General features: G+C 52.6%; 1 protein-coding gene across 3 annotated transcripts in view; it reads left to right on the forward strand.

The window, feature by feature from the left end:
- Window positions 1-2,744: 2,744 nt before the first annotated feature.
- Window positions 2,745-27,727, forward strand: part of TRIM46 (tripartite motif containing 46) — a 35,983-nt gene continuing 11,000 nt past the window's right edge. The window contains exons 1-9 of one of the 3 annotated variants that reach the window (XM_040334725.1): window positions 2,745-2,869; window positions 6,094-6,337; window positions 11,351-11,694; window positions 11,773-11,916; window positions 15,798-15,893; window positions 17,154-17,407; window positions 18,238-18,359; window positions 22,135-22,434; window positions 23,413-23,710. In XM_040334725.1, coding sequence (XP_040190659.1) covers window positions 2,807-2,869; window positions 6,094-6,337; window positions 11,351-11,694; window positions 11,773-11,916; window positions 15,798-15,893; window positions 17,154-17,407; window positions 18,238-18,359; window positions 22,135-22,434; window positions 23,413-23,710 — 1,865 coding nt within the window. In that variant the 5' untranslated portion in view covers window positions 2,745-2,806. Of the gene's footprint in view, window positions 2,870-3,187; window positions 3,281-6,093; window positions 6,338-11,350; window positions 11,695-11,772; window positions 11,917-15,797; window positions 15,894-17,153; window positions 17,408-18,237; window positions 18,360-22,134; window positions 22,435-23,412; window positions 23,711-27,727 lie in introns of those variants that run through there. The other 2 variants (XM_040334726.1, XM_040334727.1) reach the window with 2 other exon arrangements.

Raw genomic sequence — 27,727 nt, forward strand, 5'->3', positions numbered from 1 at the left:
TGTAGGGAGGATGGAGGTCGGTCCTCTCGGAGGATGATGGAGAAGTAGTACTGTGTAGGGAGGATGGAGGTCGGTCCTCTCGGAGGAGGATGGAGAAGTAGTACTGTGTAGGGAGGATGGAGGTCGGTCCTCTCGGAGGATGATGGAGAAGTAGTACTGTGTAGGGAGGATGGAGGTCGGTCCTCTCGGAGGATGATGGAGAAGTAGTACTGTGCGGAGGAGGATGGAGGTCGGTCCTCTCGGAGGATGATGGGGAAGTAGTACTGTGTAGGGAGGATGGAGGTCGGTCCTCTCGGAGGATGATGGAGAAGTAGTACTGTGTAGGGAGGATGGAGGTCGGTCATCTCGGAGGATGATGGGGAAGTAGTACTGTGTAGGGAGGATGGAGGTCGCTCCTCTCGGAGGATGATGGAGAAGTAGTACTGTGGAGGGAGGATGGAGGTCGCTCCTCTCGGAGGATGATGGAGAAGTAGTACTGTGTAGGGAGGATGGAGGTCGGTCCTCTCGGAGGATGATGGAGAAGTAGTACTGTGAAGGGAGGATGGAGGTCGGTCCTCTCGGAGGATGATGGAGAAGTAGTACTGTGTAGGGAGGATGGAGGTCGGTCCTCTCGGAGGATGATGGGGAAGTAGTACTGTGTAGGGAGGATGGAGGTCGGTCCTCTCGGAGGATGATGGAGAAGTAGTACTGTGTAGGGAGGATGGAGGTCAGTCCTCTCGGAGGATGATGGAGAAGTAGTACTGTGTAGGGAGGATGGAGGTCGGTCCTCTCGGAGGATGATGGAGAAGTAGTACTGTGTAGGGAGGATGGAGGTCGGTCCTCTCGGAGGATGATGGGGAAGTAGTACTGTGTAGGGAGGATGGAGGTCGGTCCTCTCGGAGGATGATGGGAGAAGTAGTACTGTGTAGGGAGGATGGAGGTCGGTCATCTTGGAGGATGATGGAGAAGTAGTACTGTGTAAGGAGGATGGAGGTCGGTCCTCTCGGAGGAGGATGGAGAAGTAGTACTGTGTAGGGAGGACGGAGGTCGGTCCTCTCGGAGGATGATGGAGAAGTAGTACTGTGTATGGAGGATGGAGGTCGGTCCTCTTGGAGGATGATGGAGAAGTTGTACTGTGTAGGGAGGATGGAGGTCGGTCCTCTTGGAGGATGATGGAGAAGTTGTACTGTGTAGGGAGGATGGAGGTCGGTCCTCTCAGAGGATGATGGAGAAGTAGTACTGTGCAGAGGAGGATGGAGGTCGGTCCTCTCGGAGGAGGATGGAGAAGTAGTACTGTGTAGGGAGGATGGAGGTCGGTCCTCTCAGAGAATGATGGAGAAGTAGTACTGTGTAGAGGAGGATGGAGGTCGGTCCTTTTAGAGGATGATGGAGAAGTAGTACTGTGTAGGGAGGATGGTGGTCGGTCCTCTCAGAGGATGATGGGGAAGTAGTACTGTGTAGGGAGGATGGAGGTCGGTCATCTTGGAGGATGATGGAGAAGTAGTACTGTGTAGGGAGGATGGAGGTCGGTCCTCTCGGAGGATGATGGGGAAGTAGTACTGTGTAGAGGAGGATGGAGGTCGGTCCTCTCGGAGGAGGATGGGGAAGTAGTACTGTGTAGGGAGGATGGAGGTCGGTCCTCTCGGAGGAGGATAGAGAAGTAGTACTGTGTAGGGAGGATGGAGGTCGGTCCTCTCGGAGGAGGATGGGGAAGTAGTACTGTGTAGGGAGGATGGAGGTCGGTCCTCTCGGAGGATGATGGAGAAGTAGTACTGTGCGGAGGATGAAGGGAGTCGGTCCTCTCGGAGGATGATGGGGAAGTAGTAGTGTGTAGGGAGGATGGAGGTCGGTCCTCTCGGAGGATGATGGGGAAGTAGTACTGTGTAGAGGAGGATGGAGGTCGGTCCTCTCGGAGGAGGATGGGGAAGTAGTACTGTGTAGGGAGGATGGAGGTCGGTCCTCTGGGAGGAGGATGGAGAAGTAGTACTGTGTAGGGAGGATGAAGGGAGTCGGTCCTCTCGGAGGATGATGGAGAAGTAGTACTGTGTAGGGAGGATGGAGGTCGGTCCTCTCGGAGGATGATGGAGAAGTAGTACTGTGTAGGGAGGATGGAGGTCGGTTCTCTCGGAGGATGATGGGGAAGTAGTACTGTGTAGGGAGGATGGGATGATGGAGAAGTAGTACTGTGTAGGGAGGATGGAGGTCGGTCCTCTTGGAGGATGATGGAGAAGTAGTACTGTGTAGGGAGGATGGAGGTCGGTCCTCTCGGAGGATGATGGAGAAGTAGTACTGTGTAGGGAGGATGGAGGTCGGTCCTCTCGGAGGAGGATGGGGAAGTAGTACTGTGTAGGGAGGATGGAGGTCGGTCCTCTCGGAGGAGGATGGAGAAGTAGTACTGTGTAGGGAGGATGGAGGTTGGTCCTCTCGGAGGATGATGGAGAAGTTGTACTGTGTAGGGAGGATGGAGGTCGGTCCTCTCGGAGGATGATGGGGAAGTAGTAGTGTGTAGGGAGGATGGAGGTCGGTCCTCTCGGAGGATGATGGAGAAGTAGTACTGTGCGGAGGAGGATGGAGGTCGGTCCTCTCGGAGGGAGTTGGGGAAGTAGTACTGTGCAGGGAGGATGGAGGTCGGTCCTCTCAGAGGATGATGGAGAAGTAGTACTGTGCAGTTGAGGATGGAGGTCGGTCCTCTCGGAGGGAGTTGGTCCTCTCATCCTCCTCCTTCGCACTGCTCATGCTCAGTGCATCCCCCTCCTCCCCCTCCCCCCTCGGTGGAGCATCCTCGGGTTCCTCGGTAGCGTCCTCCAGGAGAGGGTCGGTGGGGAGGATGGCACAAGGAGACGACCTGCAGGCGTTCACCTCCATCATGGACGCCTTGGTACGGATCAGTGTAAGTGTCATGTTTGGGGGGGACATGATGTGTAGGCATGCGGCGTGCTCTGCGGTCGGTGAGGTACGTCGGTGGTGGAGGGGGGTACGTCGGTGGGGGAGGGGGGGGTACGTCGGGGGGGGGGGGCGACGGAGGACCACACAGGTGATACAAGGATACGTTGTGATGTTTGTATTTGTTACATTGTATGTTATTATTTCTAGAAACGTACAGCGATGGGGGGAGGGGAGCGCTGGTAGAGCGGCGGCGGCGCCCCCCCCCCCTCCTCAGCCATCACTGAAGCTGCAGCACATCTAGTGGTTGCCACGGCAACTGCATCCTCCATTTTCCTGGAGATGAGAAGGAGCTGCAGAGCCCCTCCCCCTCTCTATGACAACCTGGGAGGACATGGCAGCTCGGAGAGGGAACAAGGTGAGGCAGACAGGGAGGGACCCCCAGGAGGGCCCATATAATGCCCCCGGGGGGGGGCTTTTATCTCTGTATGATGGTGAGGTCACAACGCACTCCGATGACATAACACCTGGGGGGGTTCTAGGGGGAGAATGGCGCGGGGGGGGTTCCGTGTTTATTAATTTCCCTCTAAGGCCGTGTCCTCGTGGGGGGTGGATGTGGGGAATGCGCCCAATGGCCACATTGTTTTCTGAGGGCTTCATCCATCCTACACTCACATGGCTGTGGTCAGGGTTAGTGTGGTCATCATGGTGGTGGAGCTTAGTGTGGTCATCATGTGCCTAGTGGGGCTTAGTGTGGTCATTATGGTGGTGGTGGGGCTTAGTGTGGTCATGGGGCTTAGGGTCATGGGGCTTAGTGTGGTCATCATGGTTGTGGTGGGGCTTAGTATGGTCATCATGTGCCTAGTGGGGCTTAGTGTGGCCTTTATGGTGGTGGTAAGGCTTAGAGTGGTCCACATTGATGTGTTGTGGCTTAGTGTGGCCTTTATGGTGGTGGTAAGGCTTAATGTGGTCCTCTTGGATGTGGTGGAGCTTAGTGTGGCCCTCATGGTGGTGGTAAGGCTTAGTGTGGTCCTCTTGGATGTGGTGGAGCTTAGTGTGGTCATCATGGTGGTGGGGCTTAGTGTGGTCCTCTTGGATGTGGTGGGGCTTAGTGTGGTCATCATGTGCCTAGTGGGGCTTAGTGTGGTCATTATGGTGGTGGTGGGGCTTAGTGTGGTCATCATGTGCCTAGTGGGGCTTAGTGTGGTCCTCATGTCCATAGTGGGGATTAGTGTGGCCTTTATGGTGGTGGTAAGACACTGTGTGGTCCACATTGATGTGTTGGGTCTTATAGCTAGATTCACAGTCCTCGCCGCAACTTTAAGGCGGCGTAGCGTATCGTATTTACGCTACGCCGCCTTAAGTCAGAGAGGCAAGTGCTGTATTCTCAAAGTACTTGCCTCCTAACTTACGGCGGCGTAGCGTAAATGCAGGCGGGCGCAAGCGCGCCTAATTCAAATTCGGCTGAGGGGGCGTGTTTTATGATAATTAGGCTTGACCCGACGTGATTGGCGTTTTTTTGGAATGGCACATGCGCCGTCCGTCTACATTTCCCAGTGTGCATTGCGGCAACGTACGCCGCACGGGCCTATTGATTTCGACGTGAACGTAAATGACGTAAATCCCTATTCACGGACGACTTACGCAAACAACGTAAAAATTTCGAATTTCGACGCGGGAACGGCGGCCATACTTTAACATTACTATTCCAGCTATTTGTTGGAATAACTTTAGGCCTGATAAAGCGTTACGTAAATGGCGTATCTGTACTGCGTTGGCCGGGCGTACATTTGTGAATATCTACTAATACGCCGACCTAACTCTACCTGAATCTAACTATTAGTGTGGCCCTCATGGTGGTGGAAGGAAGTGGTGTGGCCCCCGTGTGATGAATTTGTAGGAAGTTGTATATCTTTTAGACCCGGCGGTTGGCGACACTTGGTGGCCATAATTATCCCCTTCTATTGGCTTGTATACTGAGCGTAACCAATAGGCACATCACACTTTACAATGATGTCATCGCAGAGCAGTGTTTATAATCTGTGGGAGGATTGTGGGAGGAGAGAAGTATGGTGATGTCACCACAGAGCAGTGTTTATAATGTGTGGGAGGAGAGAACTATGGTGATGTCACCACAGAGCAGTGTTTATAATCTGTGGGAGGAGAGAAGTATGGTGATGTCATCACTGAGCAGTGTTTATAATGTGTGGGAGGAGAGAACTCTGGTGATGTCATCACTGAGCAGTGTTTATAATGTGTAGGAGGAGAGAACTATGGTGATGTCATCACTGAGCAGTGTTTATAATGTGTAGGAGGAGAGAACTATGGTGATGTCAGCACTGAGCAGTGTTTATAGTCTGTAGGAGGAATGTGGGAGGAGAGAACTGAGCAGTGTTTATAATGTGTGGGAGGATTGTGGGAGGAGAGAACTATGGTGATGTCACCACTGAGCAGTGTTTATAATCTGTAGGAGGAATGTGGGAGGAGAGAACTGAGCAGTGTTTATAATGTGTGGGAGGATTGTGGGAGGAGAGAGCTCCGGTGATGTCAGCACTGAGCAGTGTTTATAATCTGTAGTGGGATTGTGGGAGGAGAGAGCTCCGGTGATGTCAGCACTGAGCAGTGTTTATAGTCTGTAGGAGGAATGTCGGAGGAGAGAACTGAGCGGTGTTTATAATGTGTAGGAGGAATGTGGGAGGAGAGAACTGAGCGGTGTTTATAATGTGTAGGAGGGATGTCGGAGGAGAGAACTGAGCAGTGTTTATAATGTGTGGGAGGATTGTGGGAGGAGAGAGCTCCGGTGATGTCAGCACTGAGCAGTGTTTATAGTCTGTAGGAGGAATGTCGGAGGAGAGAACTGAGCGGTGTTTATAATGTGTAGGAGGAATGTCGGAGGAGAGAACTGAGCAGTGTTTATAGTCTGTAGGAGGAATGTCGGAGGAGAGAACTGAGCGGTGTTTATAATGTGTAGGAGGAATGTCGGAGGAGAGAACTGAGCAGTGTTTATAGTCTGTAGGAGGAATGTCGGAGGAGAGAACTGAGCGGTGTTTATAATGTGTAGGAGGAATGTCGGAGGAGAGAACTGAGCAGTGTTTATAGTCTGTAGGAGGAATGTCGGAGGAGAGAACTGAGCGGTGTTTATAATGTGTAGGAGGAATGTCGGAGGAGAGAACTGAGCGGTGTTTATAATGTGAATGGGATGGTAACCCCGGGGTCGCTCTTCCTTCACAGACCAGTATGAAGAACATGGAGCGTGAGCTCTTGTGCCCAGTGTGTAAGGAGATGTACAAGCACCCCGTCATCCTGCCCTGTAAGCACAACGCGTGTCACGTGTGTGTCAGCGAGATCCTCCTCCAGAGGGGGTACGTCTGTGACCCCAACTCCGAGCCCAACTCACCCGCCTCCTCCCCCTCCACCCGCAGCCCCCGCATGGGCAGGAGGGCAGTGCCAAAGCAGGAGCGGCTCGTCAAATCAGGTGAGTGACGCCCCATGGGGGACCAATGAGGAGGGGATATGGGGGACCAATGAGGAGGAGATATGGGGGACCAATGAGGAGGGGATATGGGGGGTCAATGAGGAGGAGATATGGGGGACCAATGAGGAGGGGATATGGGGGGTCAATGAGGAGAAGATATGGGGGGTCAATGAGGGGAATGAGGAGAAGATATGGGGGGTCAATGAGGGGAATGAGGAGATGATATGGGGGGTCAATGAGGGGAATCAGGAGAAGATATGGGGGGTCAATGAGGAGAATGAGAAGATATGGGGGTCAATGGGGGGAATGAGGAGAAGATATGGGGGTCAATGAGGGGAATGAGGAGATGATATGGGGGGTCAATAAGGGGAAAAAGGAGAAGATATGGGGGGTAAATGGGGGGAATGAGGAGGAGATATGGGGGGTCAATGGGGGGAATGAGGAGGGGATATGGGGGGTCAATGAGGGGAATGAGGAGAAGATATGGGGGGTCAATGGGGGGGAATGAGGAGAAGATATGGGGGGTCAATGGGGGGAATGAGGAGAAGATATGGGGGATCAATGAGGGGAATGAGGAGAAGATATGGGGGGTCAATGAGGGGAATGAGGAGAAGATATGGGGGGTCAATGGGGGGAATGAGGAGAAGATATGGGGGTCAATGAGGGGAATGAGGAGAAGATATGGGGGTCAATAAGGGGAAAAAGGAGAAGATATGGGGGGTAAATGGGGGGAATGAGGAGGAGATATGGGGGGTCAATAAGGGGAAAAAGGAGAAGATATGGGGGGTAAATGGGGGGAATGAGGAGGAGATATGGGGGGTCAATGGGGGGAATGAGGAGAAGATATGGGGGATCAATGGGGGGAATGAGGAGGAGATATGGGGGGTCAATGGGGGGAATGAGGAGAAGATATGGGGGACCAATGAGGAGAGTGAGGAGAAGATATGGGGGGTCAATGGGGGGAATGAGGAGAAGATATGGGGGGTCAATGAGGAGAATGAGGAGAAAATATGGGGGGTCAATGGGGGGAATGAGGAGAAGATATGGGGGGTCAATGGGGGGAATGAGTAAAAGATATGGGGGGTCAATGAGGGGAATGAGGAGAAGATATGGGGGGCCAATGAGGGGAAAAAGGAGAAGCTATGGGGGGTCAATGGGGGGAATGAGGAGATGATATGGGGGGCCAATGAGGGGAATGAGGAGAAGATATGGGGGGTCAATGAGGGGAATGAGGAGGAGATATGGGGGGTCAATGGGGGGAATGAGGAGAAGATATGGGGGGTCAATGAGGGGAATGAGGAGATGATATGGGGGGCCAATGAGGGGAATGAGGAGAAGATATGGGGGGTCAATGGGGGGAATGAGGAGAAGATATGGGGGGTCAATGAGGAGATGATATGGGGGATCAATGAGGGGAATGAGGAGAAGATATGGAGGGTCAATGAGGGGAATGAGGAGAAGATATGGGGGGTCAATGAGGGGAAAGAGGAGAAGATATGGGGGGTCAATGGGGGGAATGAGGAGGGGATATGGGGGGTCAATGAGGGGAATGAGGAGAAGATATGGGGGGGTCAATGGGGGGAATGAGGAGAAGATATGGGGGGTCAATGGGGGGAATGAGTAAAAGATATGGGGGGTCAATGAGGGGAATGAGGAGAAGATATGGGGGGTCAATGGGGGGAATGAGGAGAAGATATGGGGGATCAATGGGGGGAATGAGGAGAAGATATGGGGGATCAATGAGGGGAATGAGGAGAAGATATGGGGGGTCAATGAGGGGAATGAGGAGAAGATATGGGGGGTCAATGGGGGGAATGAGTAGAAGATATGGGGGGCCAATGAGGGGAATGAGGAGAAGATATGGGGGGTCAATGGGGGGAATGAGGAGAAGATATGGGGGTCAATGAGGGGAATGAGGAGATGATATGGGGGGTCAATAAGGGGAAAAAGGAGAAGATATGGGGGGTAAATGGGGGGAATGAGGAGAAGATATGGGGGGTCAATGGGGGGAATGAGGAGAAGATATGGGGGTCAATTAGGGGAATGAGGAGAAGATATGGGGGTCAATAAGGGGAAAAAGGAGAAGATATGGGGGGTAAATGGGGGGAATGAGGAGGAGATATGGGGGGTCAATGGGGGGAATGAGGAGAAGATATGGGGGTCAATGAGGGGAATGAGGAGAAGATATGGGGGGTCAATAAGGGGAAAAAGGAGAAGATATGGGGGGTAAATGGGGGGAATGAGGAGAAGATATGGGGGGTCAATGGGGGGAATGAGGAGAAGATATGGGGGTCAATTAGGGGAATGAGGAGAAGATATGGGGGTCAATAAGGGGAAAAAGGAGAAGATATGGGGGGTAAATGGGGGGAATGAGGAGGAGATATGGGGGGTCAATGGGGGGAATGAGGAGGGGATATGGGGGGTCAATGAGGGGAATGAGGAGAAGATATGGGGGGTCAATGGGGGGAATGAGGAGAAGATATGGGGGGTCAATGGGGGGAATGAGGAGAAGATATGGGGGATCAATGAGGGGAATGAGGAGAAGATATGGGGGGTCAATGAGGGGAATGAGGAGAAGATATGGGGGGTCAATGGGGGGAATGAGGAGAAGATATGGGGGTCAATGAGGGGAATGAGGAGAAGATATGGGGGTCAATAAGGGGAAAAAGGAGAAGATATGGGGGGTAAATGGGGGGAATGAGGAGGAGATATGGGGGGTCAATAAGGGGAAAAAGGAGAAGATATGGGGGGTAAATGGGGGGAATGAGGAGGAGATATGGGGGGTCAATGGGGGGAATGAGGAGAAGATATGGGGGACCAATGAGGAGAGTGAGGAGAAGATATGGGGGGTCAATGGGGGGAATGAGGAGAAGATATGGGGGGTCAATGAGGAGAATGAGGAGAAAATATGGGGGGTCAATGGGGGGAATGAGGAGAAGATATGGGGGGTCAATGGGGGGAATGAGTAAAAGATATGGGGGGTCAATGAGGGGAATGAGGAGAAGATATGGGGGGCCAATGAGGGGAAAAAGGAGAAGCTATGGGGGGTCAATGGGGGGAATGAGGAGATGATATGGGGGGCCAATGAGGGGAATGAGGAGAAGATATGGGGGGTCAATGAGGGGAATGAGGAGGAGATATGGGGGGTCAATGGGGGGAATGAGGAGAAGATATGGGGGGTCAATGAGGGGAATGAGGAGATGATATGGGGGGCCAATGAGGGGAATGAGGAGAAGATATGGGGGGTCAATGGGGGGAATGAGGAGAAGATATGGGGGGTCAATGAGGAGATGATATGGGGGATCAATGAGGGGAATGAGGAGAAGATATGGAGGGTCAATGAGGGGAATGAGGAGAAGATATGGGGGGTCAATGAGGGGAAAGAGGAGAAGATATGGGGGGTCAATGGGGGGAATGAGGAGGGGATATGGGGGGTCAATGAGGGGAATGAGGAGAAGATATGGGGGGGTCAATGGGGGGAATGAGGAGAAGATATGGGGGGTCAATGGGGGGAATGAGTAAAAGATATGGGGGGTCAATGAGGGGAATGAGGAGAAGATATGGGGGGTCAATGAGGGGAATGAGAAGATATGGGGGGCCAATGAGGGGAAAGAGGAGAAGCTATGGGGGGTCAATGGGGGGAATGAGGAGATGATATGGGGGGCCAATGAGGGGAATGAGGAGAAGATATGGGGGGTCAATGAGGGGAATGAGGAGGAGATATGGGGGGTCAATGGGGGGAATGAGGAGAAGATATGGGGGGTCAATGAGGGAAATGAGGAGATGATATGGGGGGCCAATGAGGGGAATGAGGAGAAGATATGGGGGGTCAATGAGGAGATGATATGGGGGATCAATGAGGGGAATGAGGAGAAGATATGGGGGGCCAATGAGGAGAGTGAGGAGAAGATATGGGGGGTTAATGAGGGGAACGAGGAGAAGATATGGGGGGTCAATGAGGGGAATGAGGAGAAGATATGGGGGGTCAATGAGGGGAATGAGGAGAAGATATGGGGGGCCAATGAGGGGAATTAGGAGAAGATATGGAGGGCCAATGAGGGGAATTAGGAGAAGATATGGGGGGTTAATGAGGGGATCAATGAGGAGGAGATATGGGGGGTCAATGAGGAGAATGAGTAGAAGATATGGGGGGCCAATGAGGGGAATGAGAAGATATGGGGGGTCAATGAGGGGAATGAGGAGAAGATATGGGGGGTCAATGAGGGGAATGAGGAGAAGATATGGGGGGTCAATGAGGGGAACGAGGAGAAGATATGGGGGGTCAATGAGGGGAATGAGGAGAAGATATGGGGGGTCAATGAGGGGAATGAAAAGATATGGGGGGTCAATGAGGGGAATGAGGAGAAGATATGGGGGGTCAATGAGGGGAATGAGAAGATATGGGGGGTCAATGAGGAGATGATATGGGGGGTCAATGGGGGGAATGAGGAGAAGATATGGGGGGTCAATGAGGGGAATGAGTAGAAGATATGGGGGGTCAATGAGGGGAATGAGGAGAAGATATGGGGGGTCAATGAGGAGAATGAGGAGGAGATATGGGGGGTCAATGGGGGGAATGAGGAGGGGATATGGGGGGTCAATGAGGGGAATGAGGAGAAGATATGGGAGGTCAATGAGGAGAATGAGGAGGAGATATGGGGGGTCAATGAGGAGAATGAGGAGGAGATATGGGGGGTCAATGAGGAGACATGAGGGATCACTGCAGAAGATAGTGGGGTGATGGGGGTGGGGGGGTCACTAAGGGGTATCAGCAGGATTTGTGGTTATACGAGGGTTTCGGTTGGTTGTCTCGAGGGATTCTCTCCGGTAAGTTCCGGTAGACTCGGTTTCTTTAGTCGGAGGACAGTCTGGTGATGATTGGCCCGTGTATGGACCTCCATCTTCAGGGCGCCCCCCATCTACAATGACTCCTCTTATCTCGTGGATGGAGAACTCGGTTCTGTTGTCCACCTTAGAGGATGATGTCCTGGTTGTCTCTCTTCTCCCCGGCAGGATTTGGCACCTATCCTGGCAGGAAACGCGGCCCGGCCCACCCACAGATGGTCCTCTTCCCGTGCCCGTCCTGCCAGCACGACGTGGACCTCGGGGAGCGGGGGCTGGGCAACCTGTTCCGGAACCTGACGCTGGAGCGGGTGGTGGAGCGCTACCGGCAGACGGTCAACATCAGCACGGCCATCATGTGCCAGTTCTGCAAACCCCCCCAGCAGGAGGCCAGCAAGGGCTGCACCGAGTGCCGGGCCAGCTTCTGCAACGAGTGCTTCAAACTCTACCACCCCTGGGGCACCCAGAAGGCCCAACACGAGCCCACGCCGCCCACCCTGACCTTCAAACCCAAGGTAAGAGCGGACCCCTGGAGGGCCCACGCCCCGGGGCGTAGAACCCCTCTGACTCCATCTTTGTTTTCTCTCCCGCAGGGCCTGACCTGCCCCGACCACAAGGAGGAGGTCCATCTCTACTGCAAGACCTGCCAGCGCCTGGTGTGCCAGATCTGCCGAGTGCGCCGCACCCACAGCGGCCACAAAATCACCCCCATCATCAGCGCCTACCAGGCACTGCGGGTGAGACGGGGCGCCGCCCCATTACATATATATTCAGAGTATAATCAATCGATCGGCGGGAGGGGACTTCATTTCATAAGAAGTAGAGAAAAAACGTTATTCTTCACGTTCTCAGAAAAATAAACCTTAAAAAAAGATGAATATAAAATAATAAAACAAAATAGAGGCTAATATAAAGAATATATACAAATGATATATAAATAGTATAAGAAAACATAAAAGACAAGGGGCTGGATTCAGGTAGATTTGCGCTTTTTTGGCGGAGACGCAGGGCAACGATTTTGCCCTGCACCCCCGCAAATTTAATGCGCTGCCCTTGATTCACGGAGCAGTAGCTCCGTAAATTGCGTGGGCGCTCCGGCAAAATGCCCGGCGTAAGCGCGCGCAATTTAAATGATCCCGTAGGGGGTGGGAATCATTTAAATTAGGCGCGTTCCCGCGCCGATCGTAGAGCGCATGCTCCGTCGGGAAACTTTCCCGACGTGCATTGCGGCAAATGACGTCGCAAGGACGTCATTTGCTTCCAAGTGAACGTGAATGGCTTCCAGCGCCATTCACGAATCACTTACGCAAGCGACGTAAATTTGAAATTTTGCGACGCGGGAACGACGGGTATACGTAACATTGGCTGCCCCTGCTAATAGCAGGGGCAGCCTTACGCGAAAGACGGCGTACGGAAACGACGTAAATTGCGTACGCAGGGCTCGCGTAACATTGTGAATCGGCGTGAGTATGCAATTTGCATACTATACGCTGAGCACAACGGGAACGCCACCTAGCGGCCATCGTAAGAATGCAGCCTAAGATATGCGGGCATAAGAGCCTTATGCCGCGCATATCTTAGGCTGCAGTCGGCGTTACGAGGTTCCTGAATCAGGAGCATTCGTTACTCCGGGGCAAGTAAGCAATTGCGCTGTGTAACTATGGTTACACAGGCGCAATTGCTTGTTGAATCCAGCCCAGTGTAATAGGATATAATACATCAAATAATACAGTGTAATAAGAAATAATAGAATGCGATCGATCGTTCATTGTTCCAGGATAATGTAATACCGGACATTATAAAACATCACCTCTAATACAATGTAACAATAATAAAAAATACAATATAATATGACCGGATGTATTGTGTTCCAGGATTAAAAATTAACTGGTGTTTTATAAGCTAATATAATATAATATATAAAATAAATATAAATATATAAATACTATGGCCCAGATTCATAGAGATCGGCGTATCTCTGAGCGGGCGTAGCGCATCTCATAGGCGCTACGCCGACGTAACATACAGAGGCGAGCACAGTATTCACAAAGCACTTGCTCCGTAAGTTGCGGTGGCGTATCGTAAATGGGCCAGCGTAAGCCCGCGTAATTCAGTAGGCTGGTAGTGGGCGTGTTGTATTGAAATGAATCGTGACCCCACGTAAATGAAGCACCGAAGAACGGCGCATGCGCGCGCATGCTCAGAATCACGTAATATTTACTCCCTAAGATACGCCGGTCCATTCATGCGACGTGAATGTAACCTACGCCCATCCCCATTCACGTAAACGACGTAAAATACGACGGCTGTTCCGACGTCCATACCCTTTGCATTACTTACGCCTCATATAGCAGGGGCAACTTTACGCCGGACGTACGCCATACGCAAACGGCGTAGCTAAATGCGACGGGCGCAAGTACGTTCGTGAATCGGCGTATCTAGGTCATTTGCATATTCGACGCGTAAAGCGACGGAAGCGCCCCCTTGCGGTCAGCGTAAATATGCGCCCCAAGATACGACGGCGTAATAAGACTTACGTTGGTCGTATCTAGGCAAAATTCAGGCGTATCTGGTTTTAGGAATACCGCGCATAGATACGACGGCGCACATTTGGACTTATGACGGCGCATCTGGAGATGCGTTGTCGTAAGTCCTTTCTGAATCTGGGCCAATCTCTCTATGTTGTGTTTTTAAAGATAATAAATAATATAAATATATAAATACGGTCTCTGTATGTTGTGTTTGAAGGATAATATTATACAAAAGAACATTTTAGGTTTTTACAATGTAGCTTTATTATAATATAAAACGATGGGATACATTGTTGTGTTTTAGGACATTCTATACGCGGATATAAGAGAAGAAAGTGTAATATAATAGAGAAGTCTCTGGATTTCAGGTTCTTTATATTATTATATTACTGAGTCTTATCTTATTATATTTCAGGAGATTTATTATTTTATGTGTTTTGGTTCTATTGTTCTCTATGGGATTCTATTTTATAATAATGATATAATATTGTGTGTAGAGGAGATGAGATATTTAGATGTCACGCATTCTATTCTGTGATTGGATGAGATATTTAGATGTCACACGTTCTGTTCTGTGATTGGATGAGAGATTTAGACGTCACGCTTTCTATTCTGTGATTGGATGAGATATTTAGATGTCACGCGTTCTGTTCTGTGATTGGATGAGAGATTTAGACGTCACGCGTTCTGTTCTGTGATTGGATGAGAGATTTAGACGTCACGCGTTCTATTCTGTGATTGGATGAGAGATTTAGACGTCACGCGTTCTGTTCTGTGATTGGATGAGAGATTTAGACGTCACGCGTTCTGTTCTGTGATTGGATGAGATATTTAGATGTCACGCTTTCTATTCTGTGATTGGATGAGATATTTAGACGTCACGCGTTCTGTTCTGTGATTGGATGAGAGATTTAGACGTCACGCGTTCTATTCTGTGATTGGATGAGAGATTTAGATGTCACGCATTCTATTCTGTGATTGGATGAGATATTTAGACGTCACGCGTTCTATTCTGTGATTGGATGAGATATTTAGAGGTCACACGTTCTATTCTGTGATTGGATGAGAGATTTAGACGTCACGCGTTCTATTCTGTGATTGGATGAGATATTTAGAGGTCACACGTTCTATTCTGTGATTGGATGAGAGATTTAGATGTCACGCGTTCTGTTCTGTGATTGGATGAGAGATTTAGACGTCACGCGTTCTATTCTGTGATTGGATGAGAGATTTAGACGTCACACGTTCTATTCTGTGATTGGATGAGATATTTAGAGGTCACACGTTCTATTCTGTGATTGGATGAGAGATTTAGACGTCACACGTTCTATTCTGTGATTGGATGAGATATTTAGATGTCACACGTTCTGTTCTGTGATTGGATGAGAGATTTAGACGTCACACGTTCTGTTCTGTGATTGGATGAGAGATTTAGACGTCACACGTTCTATTCTGTGATTGGATGAGATATTTAGACGTCACGCGTTCTATTCTGTGATTGGATGAGATATTTAGACGTCACGCGTTCTATTCTGTGATTGGATGAGATATTTAGACGTCACGCGTTCTGTTCTGTGATTGGATGAGAGATTTAGACGTCACGCGTTCTGTTCTGTGATTGGATGAGAGATTTAGACGTCACACGTTCTGTTCTGTGATTGGATGAGAGATTTAGACGTCACGCGTTCTGTTCTGTGATTGGATGAGAGATTTAGACGTCACGCGTTCTATTCTGTGATTGGATGAGAGATTTAGATGTCACACGTTCTGTTCTGTGATTGGATGAGATATTTAGACGTCACACGTTCTGTTCTGTGATTGGATGAGAGATTTAGATGTCACGCATTCTATTCTGTGATTGGATGAGAGATTTAGACGTCACGCGTTCTATTCTGTGATTGGATGAGATATTTAGATGTCACGCGTTCTATTCTGTGATTGGATGAGAGATTTAGACGTCACACGTTCTGTTCTGTGATTGGATGAGATATTTAGACGTCACACGTTCTATTCTGTGATTGGATGAGATATTTAGACGTCACGCGTTCTGTTCTGTGACTGGATGGAATTTTCCTCTTGTGTTGCAGGAGAAGCTCAGTAAGAGTTTGGGGCACATCCTGGGCAGTCAGCACGTTGTTCAGGGGCAGATCAATGAACTGGAGGAGAGTATAAAGCAGACCGAGGTGAGGACTGACCGGGTTCTCCTATTGGATGTCACCTCCCAATACCCCCGCTACTCACTGTACCTCATTATCAATATAACAGTATTGGTGCGGGGGAGGGGGGGGGAACTGGACAAAGAATAAGATATCGCCATCTCTTGTCCTCAGAAATTGGCCAATTATCCCCCAATCTGAGCGTACAAGGGGGGGATCAATAATTACCCTGATACTTCCCCAATAACAACCCTATAACGGATCAATAATTACCCTGATACTTCCCCAATAACAACCCTATAACTGATCAATAATTACCCCATACTTGCCCAATAACAACCCTATAACTGATCAATAATTACCCTGATACTTCCCCAATAACAACCCTATAACTGATCAATAATTACCCTGATACTTCCCCAATAACAACCCTATAACTGATCAATAATTACCCTGATACTTCCCCAATAACAACCCTATAACGGATCAATAATTACCCCATACTTGCCCAATAACAACCCTATAACTGATCAATAATTACCCTGATACTTCCCCAATAACAACCCTATAACTGATCAATAATTACCCTGATACTTGCCCAATAACTACCCTATAACTGATCAATAATTACCCTGATACTTGCCCAATAACAATCCTATAACGGATCAATAATTACCCCATACTTGCCCAATAATTACCCTATAACTGATCAATAACTACCCCATACTTGCCCAATAACTACCCCATACTTGCCCAATAACTACCCTATAACTGATCAATAATTACCCCATACTTGCCCAATAACTACCCCATACTTGCCCAATAACTACCCTATAACTTATCAATAATTACCCCATACTTGCCCAATAACTACCCTATACTTGCCCAATAACTACCCCATACCTGATCAATAACTACCCAATACTTGCCCAATAACTACCCTATAACTTATCAATAACTACCCCATACTTGCCCAATAACTACCCCATACTTGCCCAATAACTACCCTATAACTGATCAATAATTACCCCATACTTGCCCAATAATTACCCCATACTTGCCCAATAACTACCCTATAACTGATCAATAATTACCATATACTTGCCCAATAACTACCCCACACTTGCCCAATAACTACCCTATACCTGATCAATAATTACCCCATACTTGCCCAATAATTACCCCATACTTGCCCAATAATTACCCCATACTTGCCCAATAATTACCCCATACTTGCCCAATAATTACCCCATACTTGCCCAATAACGGCCCTATCTCCCCCTACAGATGAACGGAGGGAAGGCGCAGGAAGAGGCTCTGCAGCTGATTGGAGCGCTGCGCTCGGCGTTGGACGATAAGCAGGCGGCGCTGACGCGGGACATCGCGGAGCGGCAGAGGGATCGGCGTTGTGTTCTGGAGTCTCAGGTTTGGGAACGGAAGACGTTGTTGGAGAATTCCGGGTTGGTTTGTTACGCCCATGAGGTGATGAAGGAGACGGAACAACCGTGCTTCGTGCTCGCCGCCAAACAGCTGCATGAGCGGTAAGGACCGCCCCCCTCTACTCATTGGTTGCCCTCATTTCCCACCGCACCACCCCACCGATTGGTCGCCCTCATTTCACACCCCACCGCCCCACCGATTGGTCGCCCTCATTTCACCCCCACCCCCCCACCGATTGGTCGCCCTCATTTCACCTGCCACCACCCCACCGATTGGTCGCCCTCATTACCCCCCCACCACCCCACCGATTGGTCGCCCTCATTTCACCCGCCACCACCCCACCGATTGGTCGCCCTCATTTCCCCCCCCACCACCCCACCGATTGGTCGCCCTCATTTCACCCCCCACCACCCCACCGATTGGTCGCCCTCATTTCACCCCCCACCACCCCACCGATTGGTCACCCTCATTACCCCCCCACCACCCCACCGATTGGTCGCCCTCATTTCACCCGCCACCACCCCACCGATTGGTCGCCCTCATTTCACCCCCCACCACCCCACCGATTGGTCGCCCTCATTTCACCCCCCACCACCCCACCGATTGGTCGCCCTCATTTCACCCCCCACCACCCCACCGATTGGTCGCCCTCATTTCACCTGCCACCACCCCACCGATTGGTCGCCCTCATTTCACCCCCCACCACCCCACCGATTGGTCGCCCTCATTTCACACCCCACCACCTCACCGATTGGTCGCCCTCATTTCACCCGCCCCCCCCCTCCACTCATTGGTCGCCCTCATTTCACCCCCCTCCACCCCACCGATTGGTCGCCCTCATTTCACACCCCACCACCTCACCGATTGGTCGCCCTCATTTCTCCCGCCCCCCCCCCCAGTCCTCTTCTAATGTCCTCTTCTTATTCCTCAGGATCATCAGAGCGATCGACTCGGTTCAGACCTTCCGCGTGGCGGCGTGCGTCCCTCTGCCGCCATTCAAGCTGGACGTCAGTAGAGAGCTGAAGCTTCTGACCGAACTCAACTTCGTTCGAGGTAATTCCCATCCCCCCCCCCCCCAGGAAATGTCCCCCAGAGAGTCTAATACGAGGGGTGCCAACCAATCACAACGATCGCCAGGAAGACCCCCCGATCCATCCATCTGCCGCACCCTCCAGGAGTGCCAACAAGATTTCCTGTACACTGTGTATATATGAAGGGGTTCTGGATGGGGGGAGGAGCTTCAGCCTTATAGATACACTATGATGTCATACATTAAAGGGTCACTCCACCAAAAAATCACATGTCAGCTCTGCCTCCACCAATCATGAAGTCTCCACCTGAGAAAACCCATCACTGAGAGGTGATCAGGAGACCGGCGTCCCCCGAGAGAGAGAGAAGACCCCCCCGGGGGGTTATTTGTCCTTCTGGAACCCACCCATAACTGACATATGAATTCATGGTGGAGTGGCCCTTTAATTGGCGTGCTGTGTTCACAGTTTACCACCAGCAGGCTGTATTGGATTGTTCGTGCAGGCTCCTGCAGGGGGCGCTACTGACCCAGACATATCCCCATTGTAGACCTACATGTCCCTCTCTCTGTTTGTAGGCCTCTCAGTGTGACCTGCAAGCCCAGGAGACAGAAGAGGCAAGTTATCGATCTGGTCTCCTCCTCCTCCGAGGCTCTGACCTCCCCTTTCTCCTCCCTCCCTGTCCCCGCCTACTGCTAAGGGGAAACTCCACCCTACTGTTCCAAGATGGCCTCCACTTTGACTTACTTTTATCTTCTTCTATGTTTAGGAGAATTCTACCCTCCCCCTCCCCCAATCTGCCCCCCAACCCCAATCTGCCCTCATTCTGTTTTCTCTCTCCATGAGATTCACCTTCATCCTCTCTTCTGCCATCTTCATCCTCTCTTCCGTCACCCCTCTCCATCTTCATCCTCTCTTCCGCCATCTTCATCCTCTCTTCCACCATCTTCATCCTCTCTTCCACCACCCCTCTCCATCTTCATCCTCTCTTCCACCACCCCTCTCCATCTTCATCCTCTCTTCCACCACCCCTCTCCATCCTTATCCTCTCTTCCGCCACCCTCTCTCCGGCATCTTCATCCTCTCTTCCGCCACCCTCTCTCCGGCATCTTCATTCTTTCTTCCATCTCCATCTCCTTCCTTTCTCCTCCATCTTTATCTTCTGTTCTATCTCTATCTTCTTCTTTCCTCCATCTTCATCCTCTGTTCTCCATCTCCTCTCCTTCATCCCCTTCATATCCATCCTCTTTCCTGCTTCTCTAATCACCATCTTCCATCTCCACCAATTTGTTTTCCATCTTCTTTCTGTGATCCCCTCGTCTCCCGTGTCCTCCTCGTCTCCTGTTTCCTCCTCGTCTCCTGTGATCTCCTCGTCTCCCGTGATCTCCTCGTCTCCCGTGATCTCCTCGTCTCCTGTGTCCTCCTCGTCTCCTGTGTCCTCCTCGTCTCCTGTGATCTCCTCGTCTCCCGTGATCTCCTCGTCTCCCGTGATCTCCTCGTCTCCCGTGATCTCCTCGTCTCCCGTGATCTCCTCGTCTCCTGTGATCCCCTCGTCTCCTGTGTCCTCCTCATATCCTGTGGTCTTTTCTTCTCCTGTGTTTTCCTGTGTTTTCCTTGTCTCCCGTGTCCTCTTCGTCTCCTGTGTTCTCCTCGTCTCCTGTGTTCTCCTTGTCTCCTGTGTTCTCCTTATCAACGGTGTTCTACTCGTCTCCTGTGTTCTCCTCATCTCCTCGTCTCCTGTGTCCTCCTCGTCTCCTGTGTCCTCCTCGTCTCCTGTGTCCTCCTCGTCTCCTGTGTCCTCCTCGTCTCCTGTGTCCTCCTCGTCTCCTGTGTCCTCCTCGTCTCCTGTGTCCTCCTCGTCTCCTGTGTCCTCCGCCATCCATCCTCTTCCCTGCTTCTCTAATCACCATCTTCCATCTCCACCAATTTGTTTTCCATCTTCTTTCTGTGTTCTCCTCGTCTCCTGTGATCTCCTCGTCTCCTATGTTCTCCTCGTCTCCTATGTTCTCCTTATCAACTGTGTTCTCCTCCTCTCCTGTGTTCTCCTCATCTCCTCGTCTCCTGTGTCCTCCTCGTCTCCTGTGTCCTCCTCGTCTCCTGTGTCCTCCTCGTCTCCTGTGTCCTCCTCGTCTCCTGTGCTCTCCTCGTCTCCTGTGCTCTCCTCGTCTCCTGTGATCTCCTCGTCTCCTGTGATCTCCTCGTCTCCTGTGATCTCCTCGTCTCCTGTGATCTCCTCGTCTCCTGTGATCTCCTCGTCTCCTGTGATCCCCTCGTCTCCTGTGATCCCCTCGTCTCCTGTGATCTCCTCGTCTCCTGTGATCTCCTCGTCTACTGTGATCCCCTCGTCTACTGTGATCCCCTCGTCTCCTGTGTCCTCCTCGTCTCCTGTGTCCTCCTCGTCTCCTGTGTCCTCCTCGTCTCCTGTGTCCTCCTCGTCTCCTGTGTTCTCCTTATCAACGATGTTCTCCTCATCTTCTGTGTTCTCCTCATCTCCTGTGTCCTCCTCGTCTCCTGTGTTCTCCTTATCAACGATGTTCTCCTCGTCTCCTGTGATCTCCTCGTCTCCTGTGTCCTCCTCGTCTCCTGTGTCCTCCTCGTCTCCTGTGTCCTCCTCGTCTCCTGTGATCTCCTTGTCTCCTGTGTCCTCCTCGTCTCCTGTGTTCTCCTTATCAACGATGTTCTCCTTGTCTCCTGTGTCCTCCTCGTCTCCTGTGTCCTCCTCGTCTCCTGTGTCCTCCTCGTCTCCTGTGTTCTCCTCATCTTCTGTGTTCTCCTCGTCTCCTGTGTTCTTCTCGTCTCCTGTGTCCTCCTCGTCTCCTGTGATCTCCTTGTCTCCTGTGTCCTCCTCGTCTCCTGTGTCCTCCTCGTCTCCTGTGTCCTCCTCGTCTCCTGTGTCCTCCTCGTCTCCTGTGTCCTCCTCGTCTCCTGTGTCCTCCTCGTCTCCTGTGTCCTCCTCGTCTCCTGTGTTCTCCTTATCAACGATGTTCTCCTCGTCTCCTGTGTCCTCCTCGTCTCCTGTGTCATCCTCGTCTCCTGTGTCCTCCTCGTCTCCTGTGTCCTCCTCGTCTCCTGTGTCCTCCTCGTCTCCTGTGTCCTCCTCGTCTCCTGTGTCCTCCTCGTCTCCTGTGTCCTCCTCGTCTCCTGTGTCCTCCTCGTCTCCTGTGTCCTCCTTATCAACGATGTTCTCCTCGTCTCCTGTGTCCTCCTCGTCTCCTGTGTCATCCTCGTCTCCTGTGTCCTCCTCGTCTCCTGTGTCCTCCTCGTCTCCTGTGTCCTCCTCGTCTCCTGTGTCCTCCTCGTCTCCTGTGTCCTCCTCGTCTCCTGTGTCCTCCTTATCAACGATGTTCTCCTCATCTTCTGTGTTCTCCTCGTCTCCTGTGTCCACCTCGTCTCCTGTGTCCTCCTCGTCTCCTGTGTCCTCCTCATATCCTGTGGTCTTTTCTTCGTCTCCCGTGTCCTCTTCGCCTCCCGTGTTCTCCTCATCTCCTGTGTTCTGCTCCCCATCTCCTCACCTCTTCTTTCCACCTCTCCTCATCTCCTGCATCCACCTCTCCTCATCTCCTGCATCCACCTCTCCTCATCTCCTGCATCTACCTCTCCTCATCTCCTGCATCCTCTTGACTCTCCAGGCTCCTTGGACTGACTCTTCCTGCATCCTTCTGCTCGTTCTCTGATCTGCAGTAAGGAGGTCTCTCTCCCTCTCTCAGCATGGACTTCTCCCTCTCTTCTCACTTTTCTCGCTCCACCCCCGCCCATCGTCTCTCCATCCTCTCTTACTTTTCTCCTTCCTCCCCCTCCAGCTCCAGACGCTCCTGTGATCGACACCCAGCGAACGTACGCCTACGACCAGATCTACCTGAGCTGGCGCCTCCCCCAGGACTCCGCCCCCGCCTGGCACTACACGGTGGAGTACCGCAAGACAGACCCCAAACACAAGACCCTCAAGCTATGGCAACGGCGGGAAGAGATATGGAGCCTGAGCACCATCCTAGAGGGTCCCGACATTGACAGCGTGTATGTCCTCCGAGTCCGAGGCTACAACAAGGCCGGATACGGGGAATACAGCGAGGACATCCACCTGCACACGCCCCCTGCTCCAGGTACAGCCCACGAGTTCCCTCATTATAGGACTTCTACCAATCAGCATCCTATGCCACCTGCACACGCCCCCCACTCCAGGTACAGCCCACGAGTTCCCTCATTATAGGAGTTCTACCAATCAGCATCCTATGCCACCTGCACATGCCCCCTGCTCCAGGTACAGCCCACGAGTTACCTCATTATAGAACTTCTACCAATCAGCATCCTATGCCACCTGCACACGCCCCCTGCTCCAGGTACAGCCCACGAGTTCCCTCATTATAGGAGTTCTACCAATCAACATCCTATGCCACCTGCACACCCCCCCACTCTAGGTACAGCCCACGAGTTCCCTCATTATAGGACTTCTACCAATCAGCATCCTATGCCACCTGCACACTCCCCCCACTCCAGGTACAGCCCACGAGTTCCCTTATTATAGGAATTCTACCAATCAGCATCCTATGCCACCTGCACACGCCCCCCACTCCAGGTACAGCCCATGAGTTCCCTCATTTTAGAACTTCTACCAATCAGCATCCTATGCCACCTGCACACCCACCCCCCCCGCTCCAGGTACAGCCCACGAGTTACCTCATTATAGAACTTCTACCAATCAGCATCCTATGAAGGCCATCACCAGAATTATTAGTTATGTCCCATTGTCCGTGGGTATGGCCGGCATCCCACGATGTTAACCTTAACACCAACCTACCTCTTACCCTTACACCATCCTAACCCTTACACCAACCTACCTCTAACCCTAACACCAACCTACCTCTTACCCTAACACCAACCTAACCCTAACACCAACCTAACCCTAACACCAACCTAACCTGAACCCTTACACCAACCTACATCTGAAACTTACACCAACCTACCTCTAAACCTAACTCAAACCCTAACCCCAATTCTAATACTACTCCTAACCCTAACAGTAACTCTAACCCTTACACTCACCCTAATGCTACCTCTCACTCTTCTCTCTCTCTCCGCAGTACTGAATTTCTTCCTGGACAGCAGCTGTGGCTTCCCGAGGGACCGCCTTGTGGTCAGCAAGGATCGGCGGGCGGTGCGCAGCGTCCCGGGGGTCCCCATGCTGTTCGCCGCCGAGCGCCTCATGACCAGCTGCCACGTCTCCATGGAATTGGTGCTCGGGGACGTCGCCATCACTCAGGGCCGCTACTACTGGGAGTGCACGGTGGACCCGAGCTCCTACGTGGTGAAGGTGGGCGTCGGCCAGGAGAGCAAACTGCAGGAGTTATTCCAGATGCCGCAAGATGTAGTGAGCCCGAGGTGAGAGCGCTAACCCCACCGCCATCAACACATTCCACCGTTCCACCCGTCATCAGGGGTTCCCACCATCCCTGTGCTGAGTTCCCGGGTCTGTACACCCGCTGTGCCCATTATGAGAGGTTCCCACCATCCCTGTGCTGAGTTCCCGGGTCTGTACACCCGCTGTGCCCATTATGAGGGGTTCCCACCATCCCTGTGCTGAGTTCCCGGGTCTGTACACCCACTGTGCCCATTATGAGGGGTTCCCACCATCTCTGTGCTGAGTTCCCGGGTCTGTACCCCCCGCTGTGCCCATTATGAGGAGTTCCCACCATCCCTGTGCTGAGTTCCCGGGTCTGTACACCCGCTGTGCCCATTATGAGGGGTTCCCACCATCCCTGTGCTGAGTTCTCGGGTCTGTACACCCGCTGTGCCCATTATGAGGGGTTCCCACCATCCCTGTGCTGAGTTCCCGGGTCTGTACACCCGCTGTGCCCATTATGAGGGGTTCCCACCATCCCTGTGCTGAGTTCCCAGGTCTGTACACCCGCTGTGCCCATTATGAGGGGTTCCCACCATCCCTGTGCTGAGTTCCCGGGTCTGTACACCCACTGTGCCCATTATGAGGGGTTCCCACCATCTCTGTGCTGAGTTCCCGGGTCTGTACCCCCCGCTGTGCCCATTATGAGGAGTTCCCACCATCCCTGTGCTGAGTTCCCGGGTCTGTACACCCGCTGTGCCCATTATGAGGGGTTCCCACCATCCCTGTGCTGAGTTCTCGGGTCTGTACACCCGCTGTGCCCATTATGAGGGGTTAATTTTGTTTATTGAAAAAATCTTACAAACAACAACTTATATCCAATAAAACCATAATAAATAAAACATATTTACAAAACAATTGAATATGACTATACAAAACAGAAACAAACACAAGAACATAATAAACGGTGCAAACCAAATTGCGCACAACATAATCCCTACGGGAGAGCCAGACTAAAGAGCATCACCATGCATGTCACCTTTTATATAAAGTGAGTGGGAACTGCCATTAAGGTGGCTGAGGCTGTTTCCCAGCCTGGCTACTCCCTCTCCCTGGAGAACCAGCGCGCTTCGTTGCACCCTGGCACTCTTCATCCATAGAGGATGCAGAACTGAACGAGTCCCATTCATAGTCATCCTCAGACAGTACCGTAAATTTATTCGCCAAAGGCAAAACCTCAGGACTTAAGGTAACTGTACCTCCTTTTTTCCCCTTCTTTTTGCCTCTCCTCCTTTTATCCTCCAACCACTCCATATCATCCTTGGACAACCCGGAGTCAGCAGCCTCCCCACACCCTTCACCCCCCTCCCCCCCATACTCCCTTCCCTTGTCCACCACCAGGCCAGCCTCTTCACCATCCTCCCCACTCCTCTGCACCCCACGATCCTTAACAGGAACCCTGCAGCATCGAGGGAGGGGGACTGGCACCGCACCTGATGCACCAGCACCTCTTGCTGCCTCTGCAATTTTAGAAGACACAGAAGGATTGGACACATTCTCTGCAACTGACACCTTACTTACAGACTGGGAAGACACTGGCACATTGGGAATTGGCACAGTCTGGGGCACCACGGACACATTGGGAATTGGCACAGTCTGGGGCACCACGGACACATTGGGAATTGGCACAGTCTGGGGCACCACGGACACATTGGGAATTGGCACAGACTGGGGCACCACGGACACATTGGGAATTGGCACAGACTGGGGCACCACGGACACATTGGGAATTGGCACAGTCTGGGGCACCACGGACACATTGGGAATTGGCACAGTCTGGGGCACCACGGACACATTGGGAATTGGCACAGACTCAGATGGACTCACAGGCCCTCCAGCTGTTGAGCTCCGAGCATCCTCCATGTCCAGGCGGAAGAACTCCCTCATGAGCTCAGGCTTATTGTGCATTGCCTCAGGACACTGACTATAAGGATGCCCCACCGCATTGCACAGATTGCACCTTATGAGGTTACAATCCTTAGCCAGATGTCCTATACCCTGGCACAGAGAGCACTTCATCACTGGACAGGAGGACGCAAGGTGACTCTTGTCTCCACATTTATTGCAGAGCTTTGGCTGGCCCGGATAGAAGATGGTCAGCCTGTCCCTCCCCAGGAAAGCTGAGGATGGCAGATGCTGGACGACATGGTCAATGACTTTTAGTTTCAACTGAGCAGACCATCCCCCCGTCCATATTCCCCGATCATCCAGAATCTTCTTTAGGGGGCCCAGGACGTCTCCATACCTCCTCAGCCATATACATAGATCCCCCGGTGGTATGGACTCATTGCGGACCAGAATCGTGACCACTTTAATGAGTGGCTGGCGGGAGACAAGTTTGGGCATGAGCCCCTTCCAGTCCGGCAGGCCCCTACACACGTGTTCATATTTCTCCCAAAAAATGTCCAAAGACTCCGGGCGGAGAAAGGACAAATCATACTCATAGGAACCTGCCGGACTGATCAGGGCGAAGATATCTGCGGGCGTGAACCCCATCTGTAGGATCTTATCCACCACCGCCCTCCTATGTGGGGGGATTCCACCGCCGCCCTCCTATGTGGGAGGATTCCACCACCGCCCTCCTATGTGGGGGGATTCCACCACCGCCCTCCTGTGTGGGGGGATTCCACCACCGCCCTCCTATGTGGGGGGATTCCACCACCGCCCTCCTATGTGGGGGGATTCCACCACCGCCCTCCTATGTGGGGGGATTCCACCGCCGCCTTCCTATGTGGGGGGATTCCACCACCGCCCTCCTATGTGGGGGGATTCCACCGCTGCCCTCCTATGTGGGGGGATTCCACCACCGCCCTCCTATGTGGGGGGATTCCACCGCCGCCCTCCTATGTGGGGGGATTCCACCGCCACCCTCCTATGTGGGGGGATTCCACCCCCGCCCTCCTATGTGGGGGGATTCCACCGCCCTCCTATGTGGGGGGATTCCACCACCGCCCTCCTATGTGGGGGGGATTCCACCACCGCCCTCCTATGTGGGGGGATTCCACCGCCGCCCTCCTATGTGGGGGGATTCCACCGCCGCCCTCCTATGTGGGGGGATTCCACCGCCGCCCTCCTATGTGGGGGGATTCCACCGCCGCCCTCCTATGTGGGGGGATTCCACCGCCGCCCTCCTATGTGGGGGGATTCCACCACCGCCCTCCTATGTGGGGGGATTCCACCACCACCCTCCTATGTGGGGGGATTCCACCACCGCCCTCCTATGTGGGGGGATTCCACCACCGCCCTCCTATGTGGGGGGATTCCACCACCGCCCTCCTATGTGGGGGGATTCCACCACCGCCCTCCCATGTGGGGGGATTCCACCGCCGCCCTCCCATGTGGGGGGATTCCACCGCCGCCCTCCTATGTGGGGGGATTCCACCGCCGCCCTCCTATGTGGGGGGATTCCACCGCCGCCCTCCTATGTGGGGGGATTCCACCGCCGCCCTCCTATGTGGGGGGATTCCACCACCGCCCTCCTATGTGGGGGGATTCCACCGCCTTCCTATGTGGGGGGATTCCACCGCCGCCCTCCTATGTGGGGGGATTCCACCACCGCCCTCCTATGTGGGGGGGATTCCACCACCGCCCTCCTATGTGGGGGGATTCCACCGCCGCCCTCCTATGTGGGGGGATTCCACCGCCGCCCTCCTATGTGGGGGGATTCCACCGCCGCCCTCCTATGTGGGGGGATTCCACCGCCGCCCTCCTATGTGGGGGGATTCCACCGCCGCCCTCCTATGTGGGGGGATTCCACCACCGCCCTCCTATGTGGGGGGATTCCACCACCGCCCTCCTATGTGGGGGGATTCCACCACCGCCCTCCTATGTGGGGGGATTCCACCACCGCCCTCCTATGTGGGGGGATTCCACCGCCGCCCTCCCATGTGGGGGGATTCCACCGCCGCCCTCCCATGTGGGGGGATTCCACCGCCGCCCTCCTATGTGGGGGGATTCCACCGCCGCCCTCCTATGTGGGGGGATTCCACCGCCGCCCT

The sequence above is a fragment of the Rana temporaria genome, unplaced genomic scaffold (assembly GCF_905171775.1).
Source record: "Rana temporaria unplaced genomic scaffold, aRanTem1.1, whole genome shotgun sequence".
NCBI classification, from domain to species: Eukaryota; Metazoa; Chordata; class Amphibia; order Anura; family Ranidae; genus Rana; species Rana temporaria.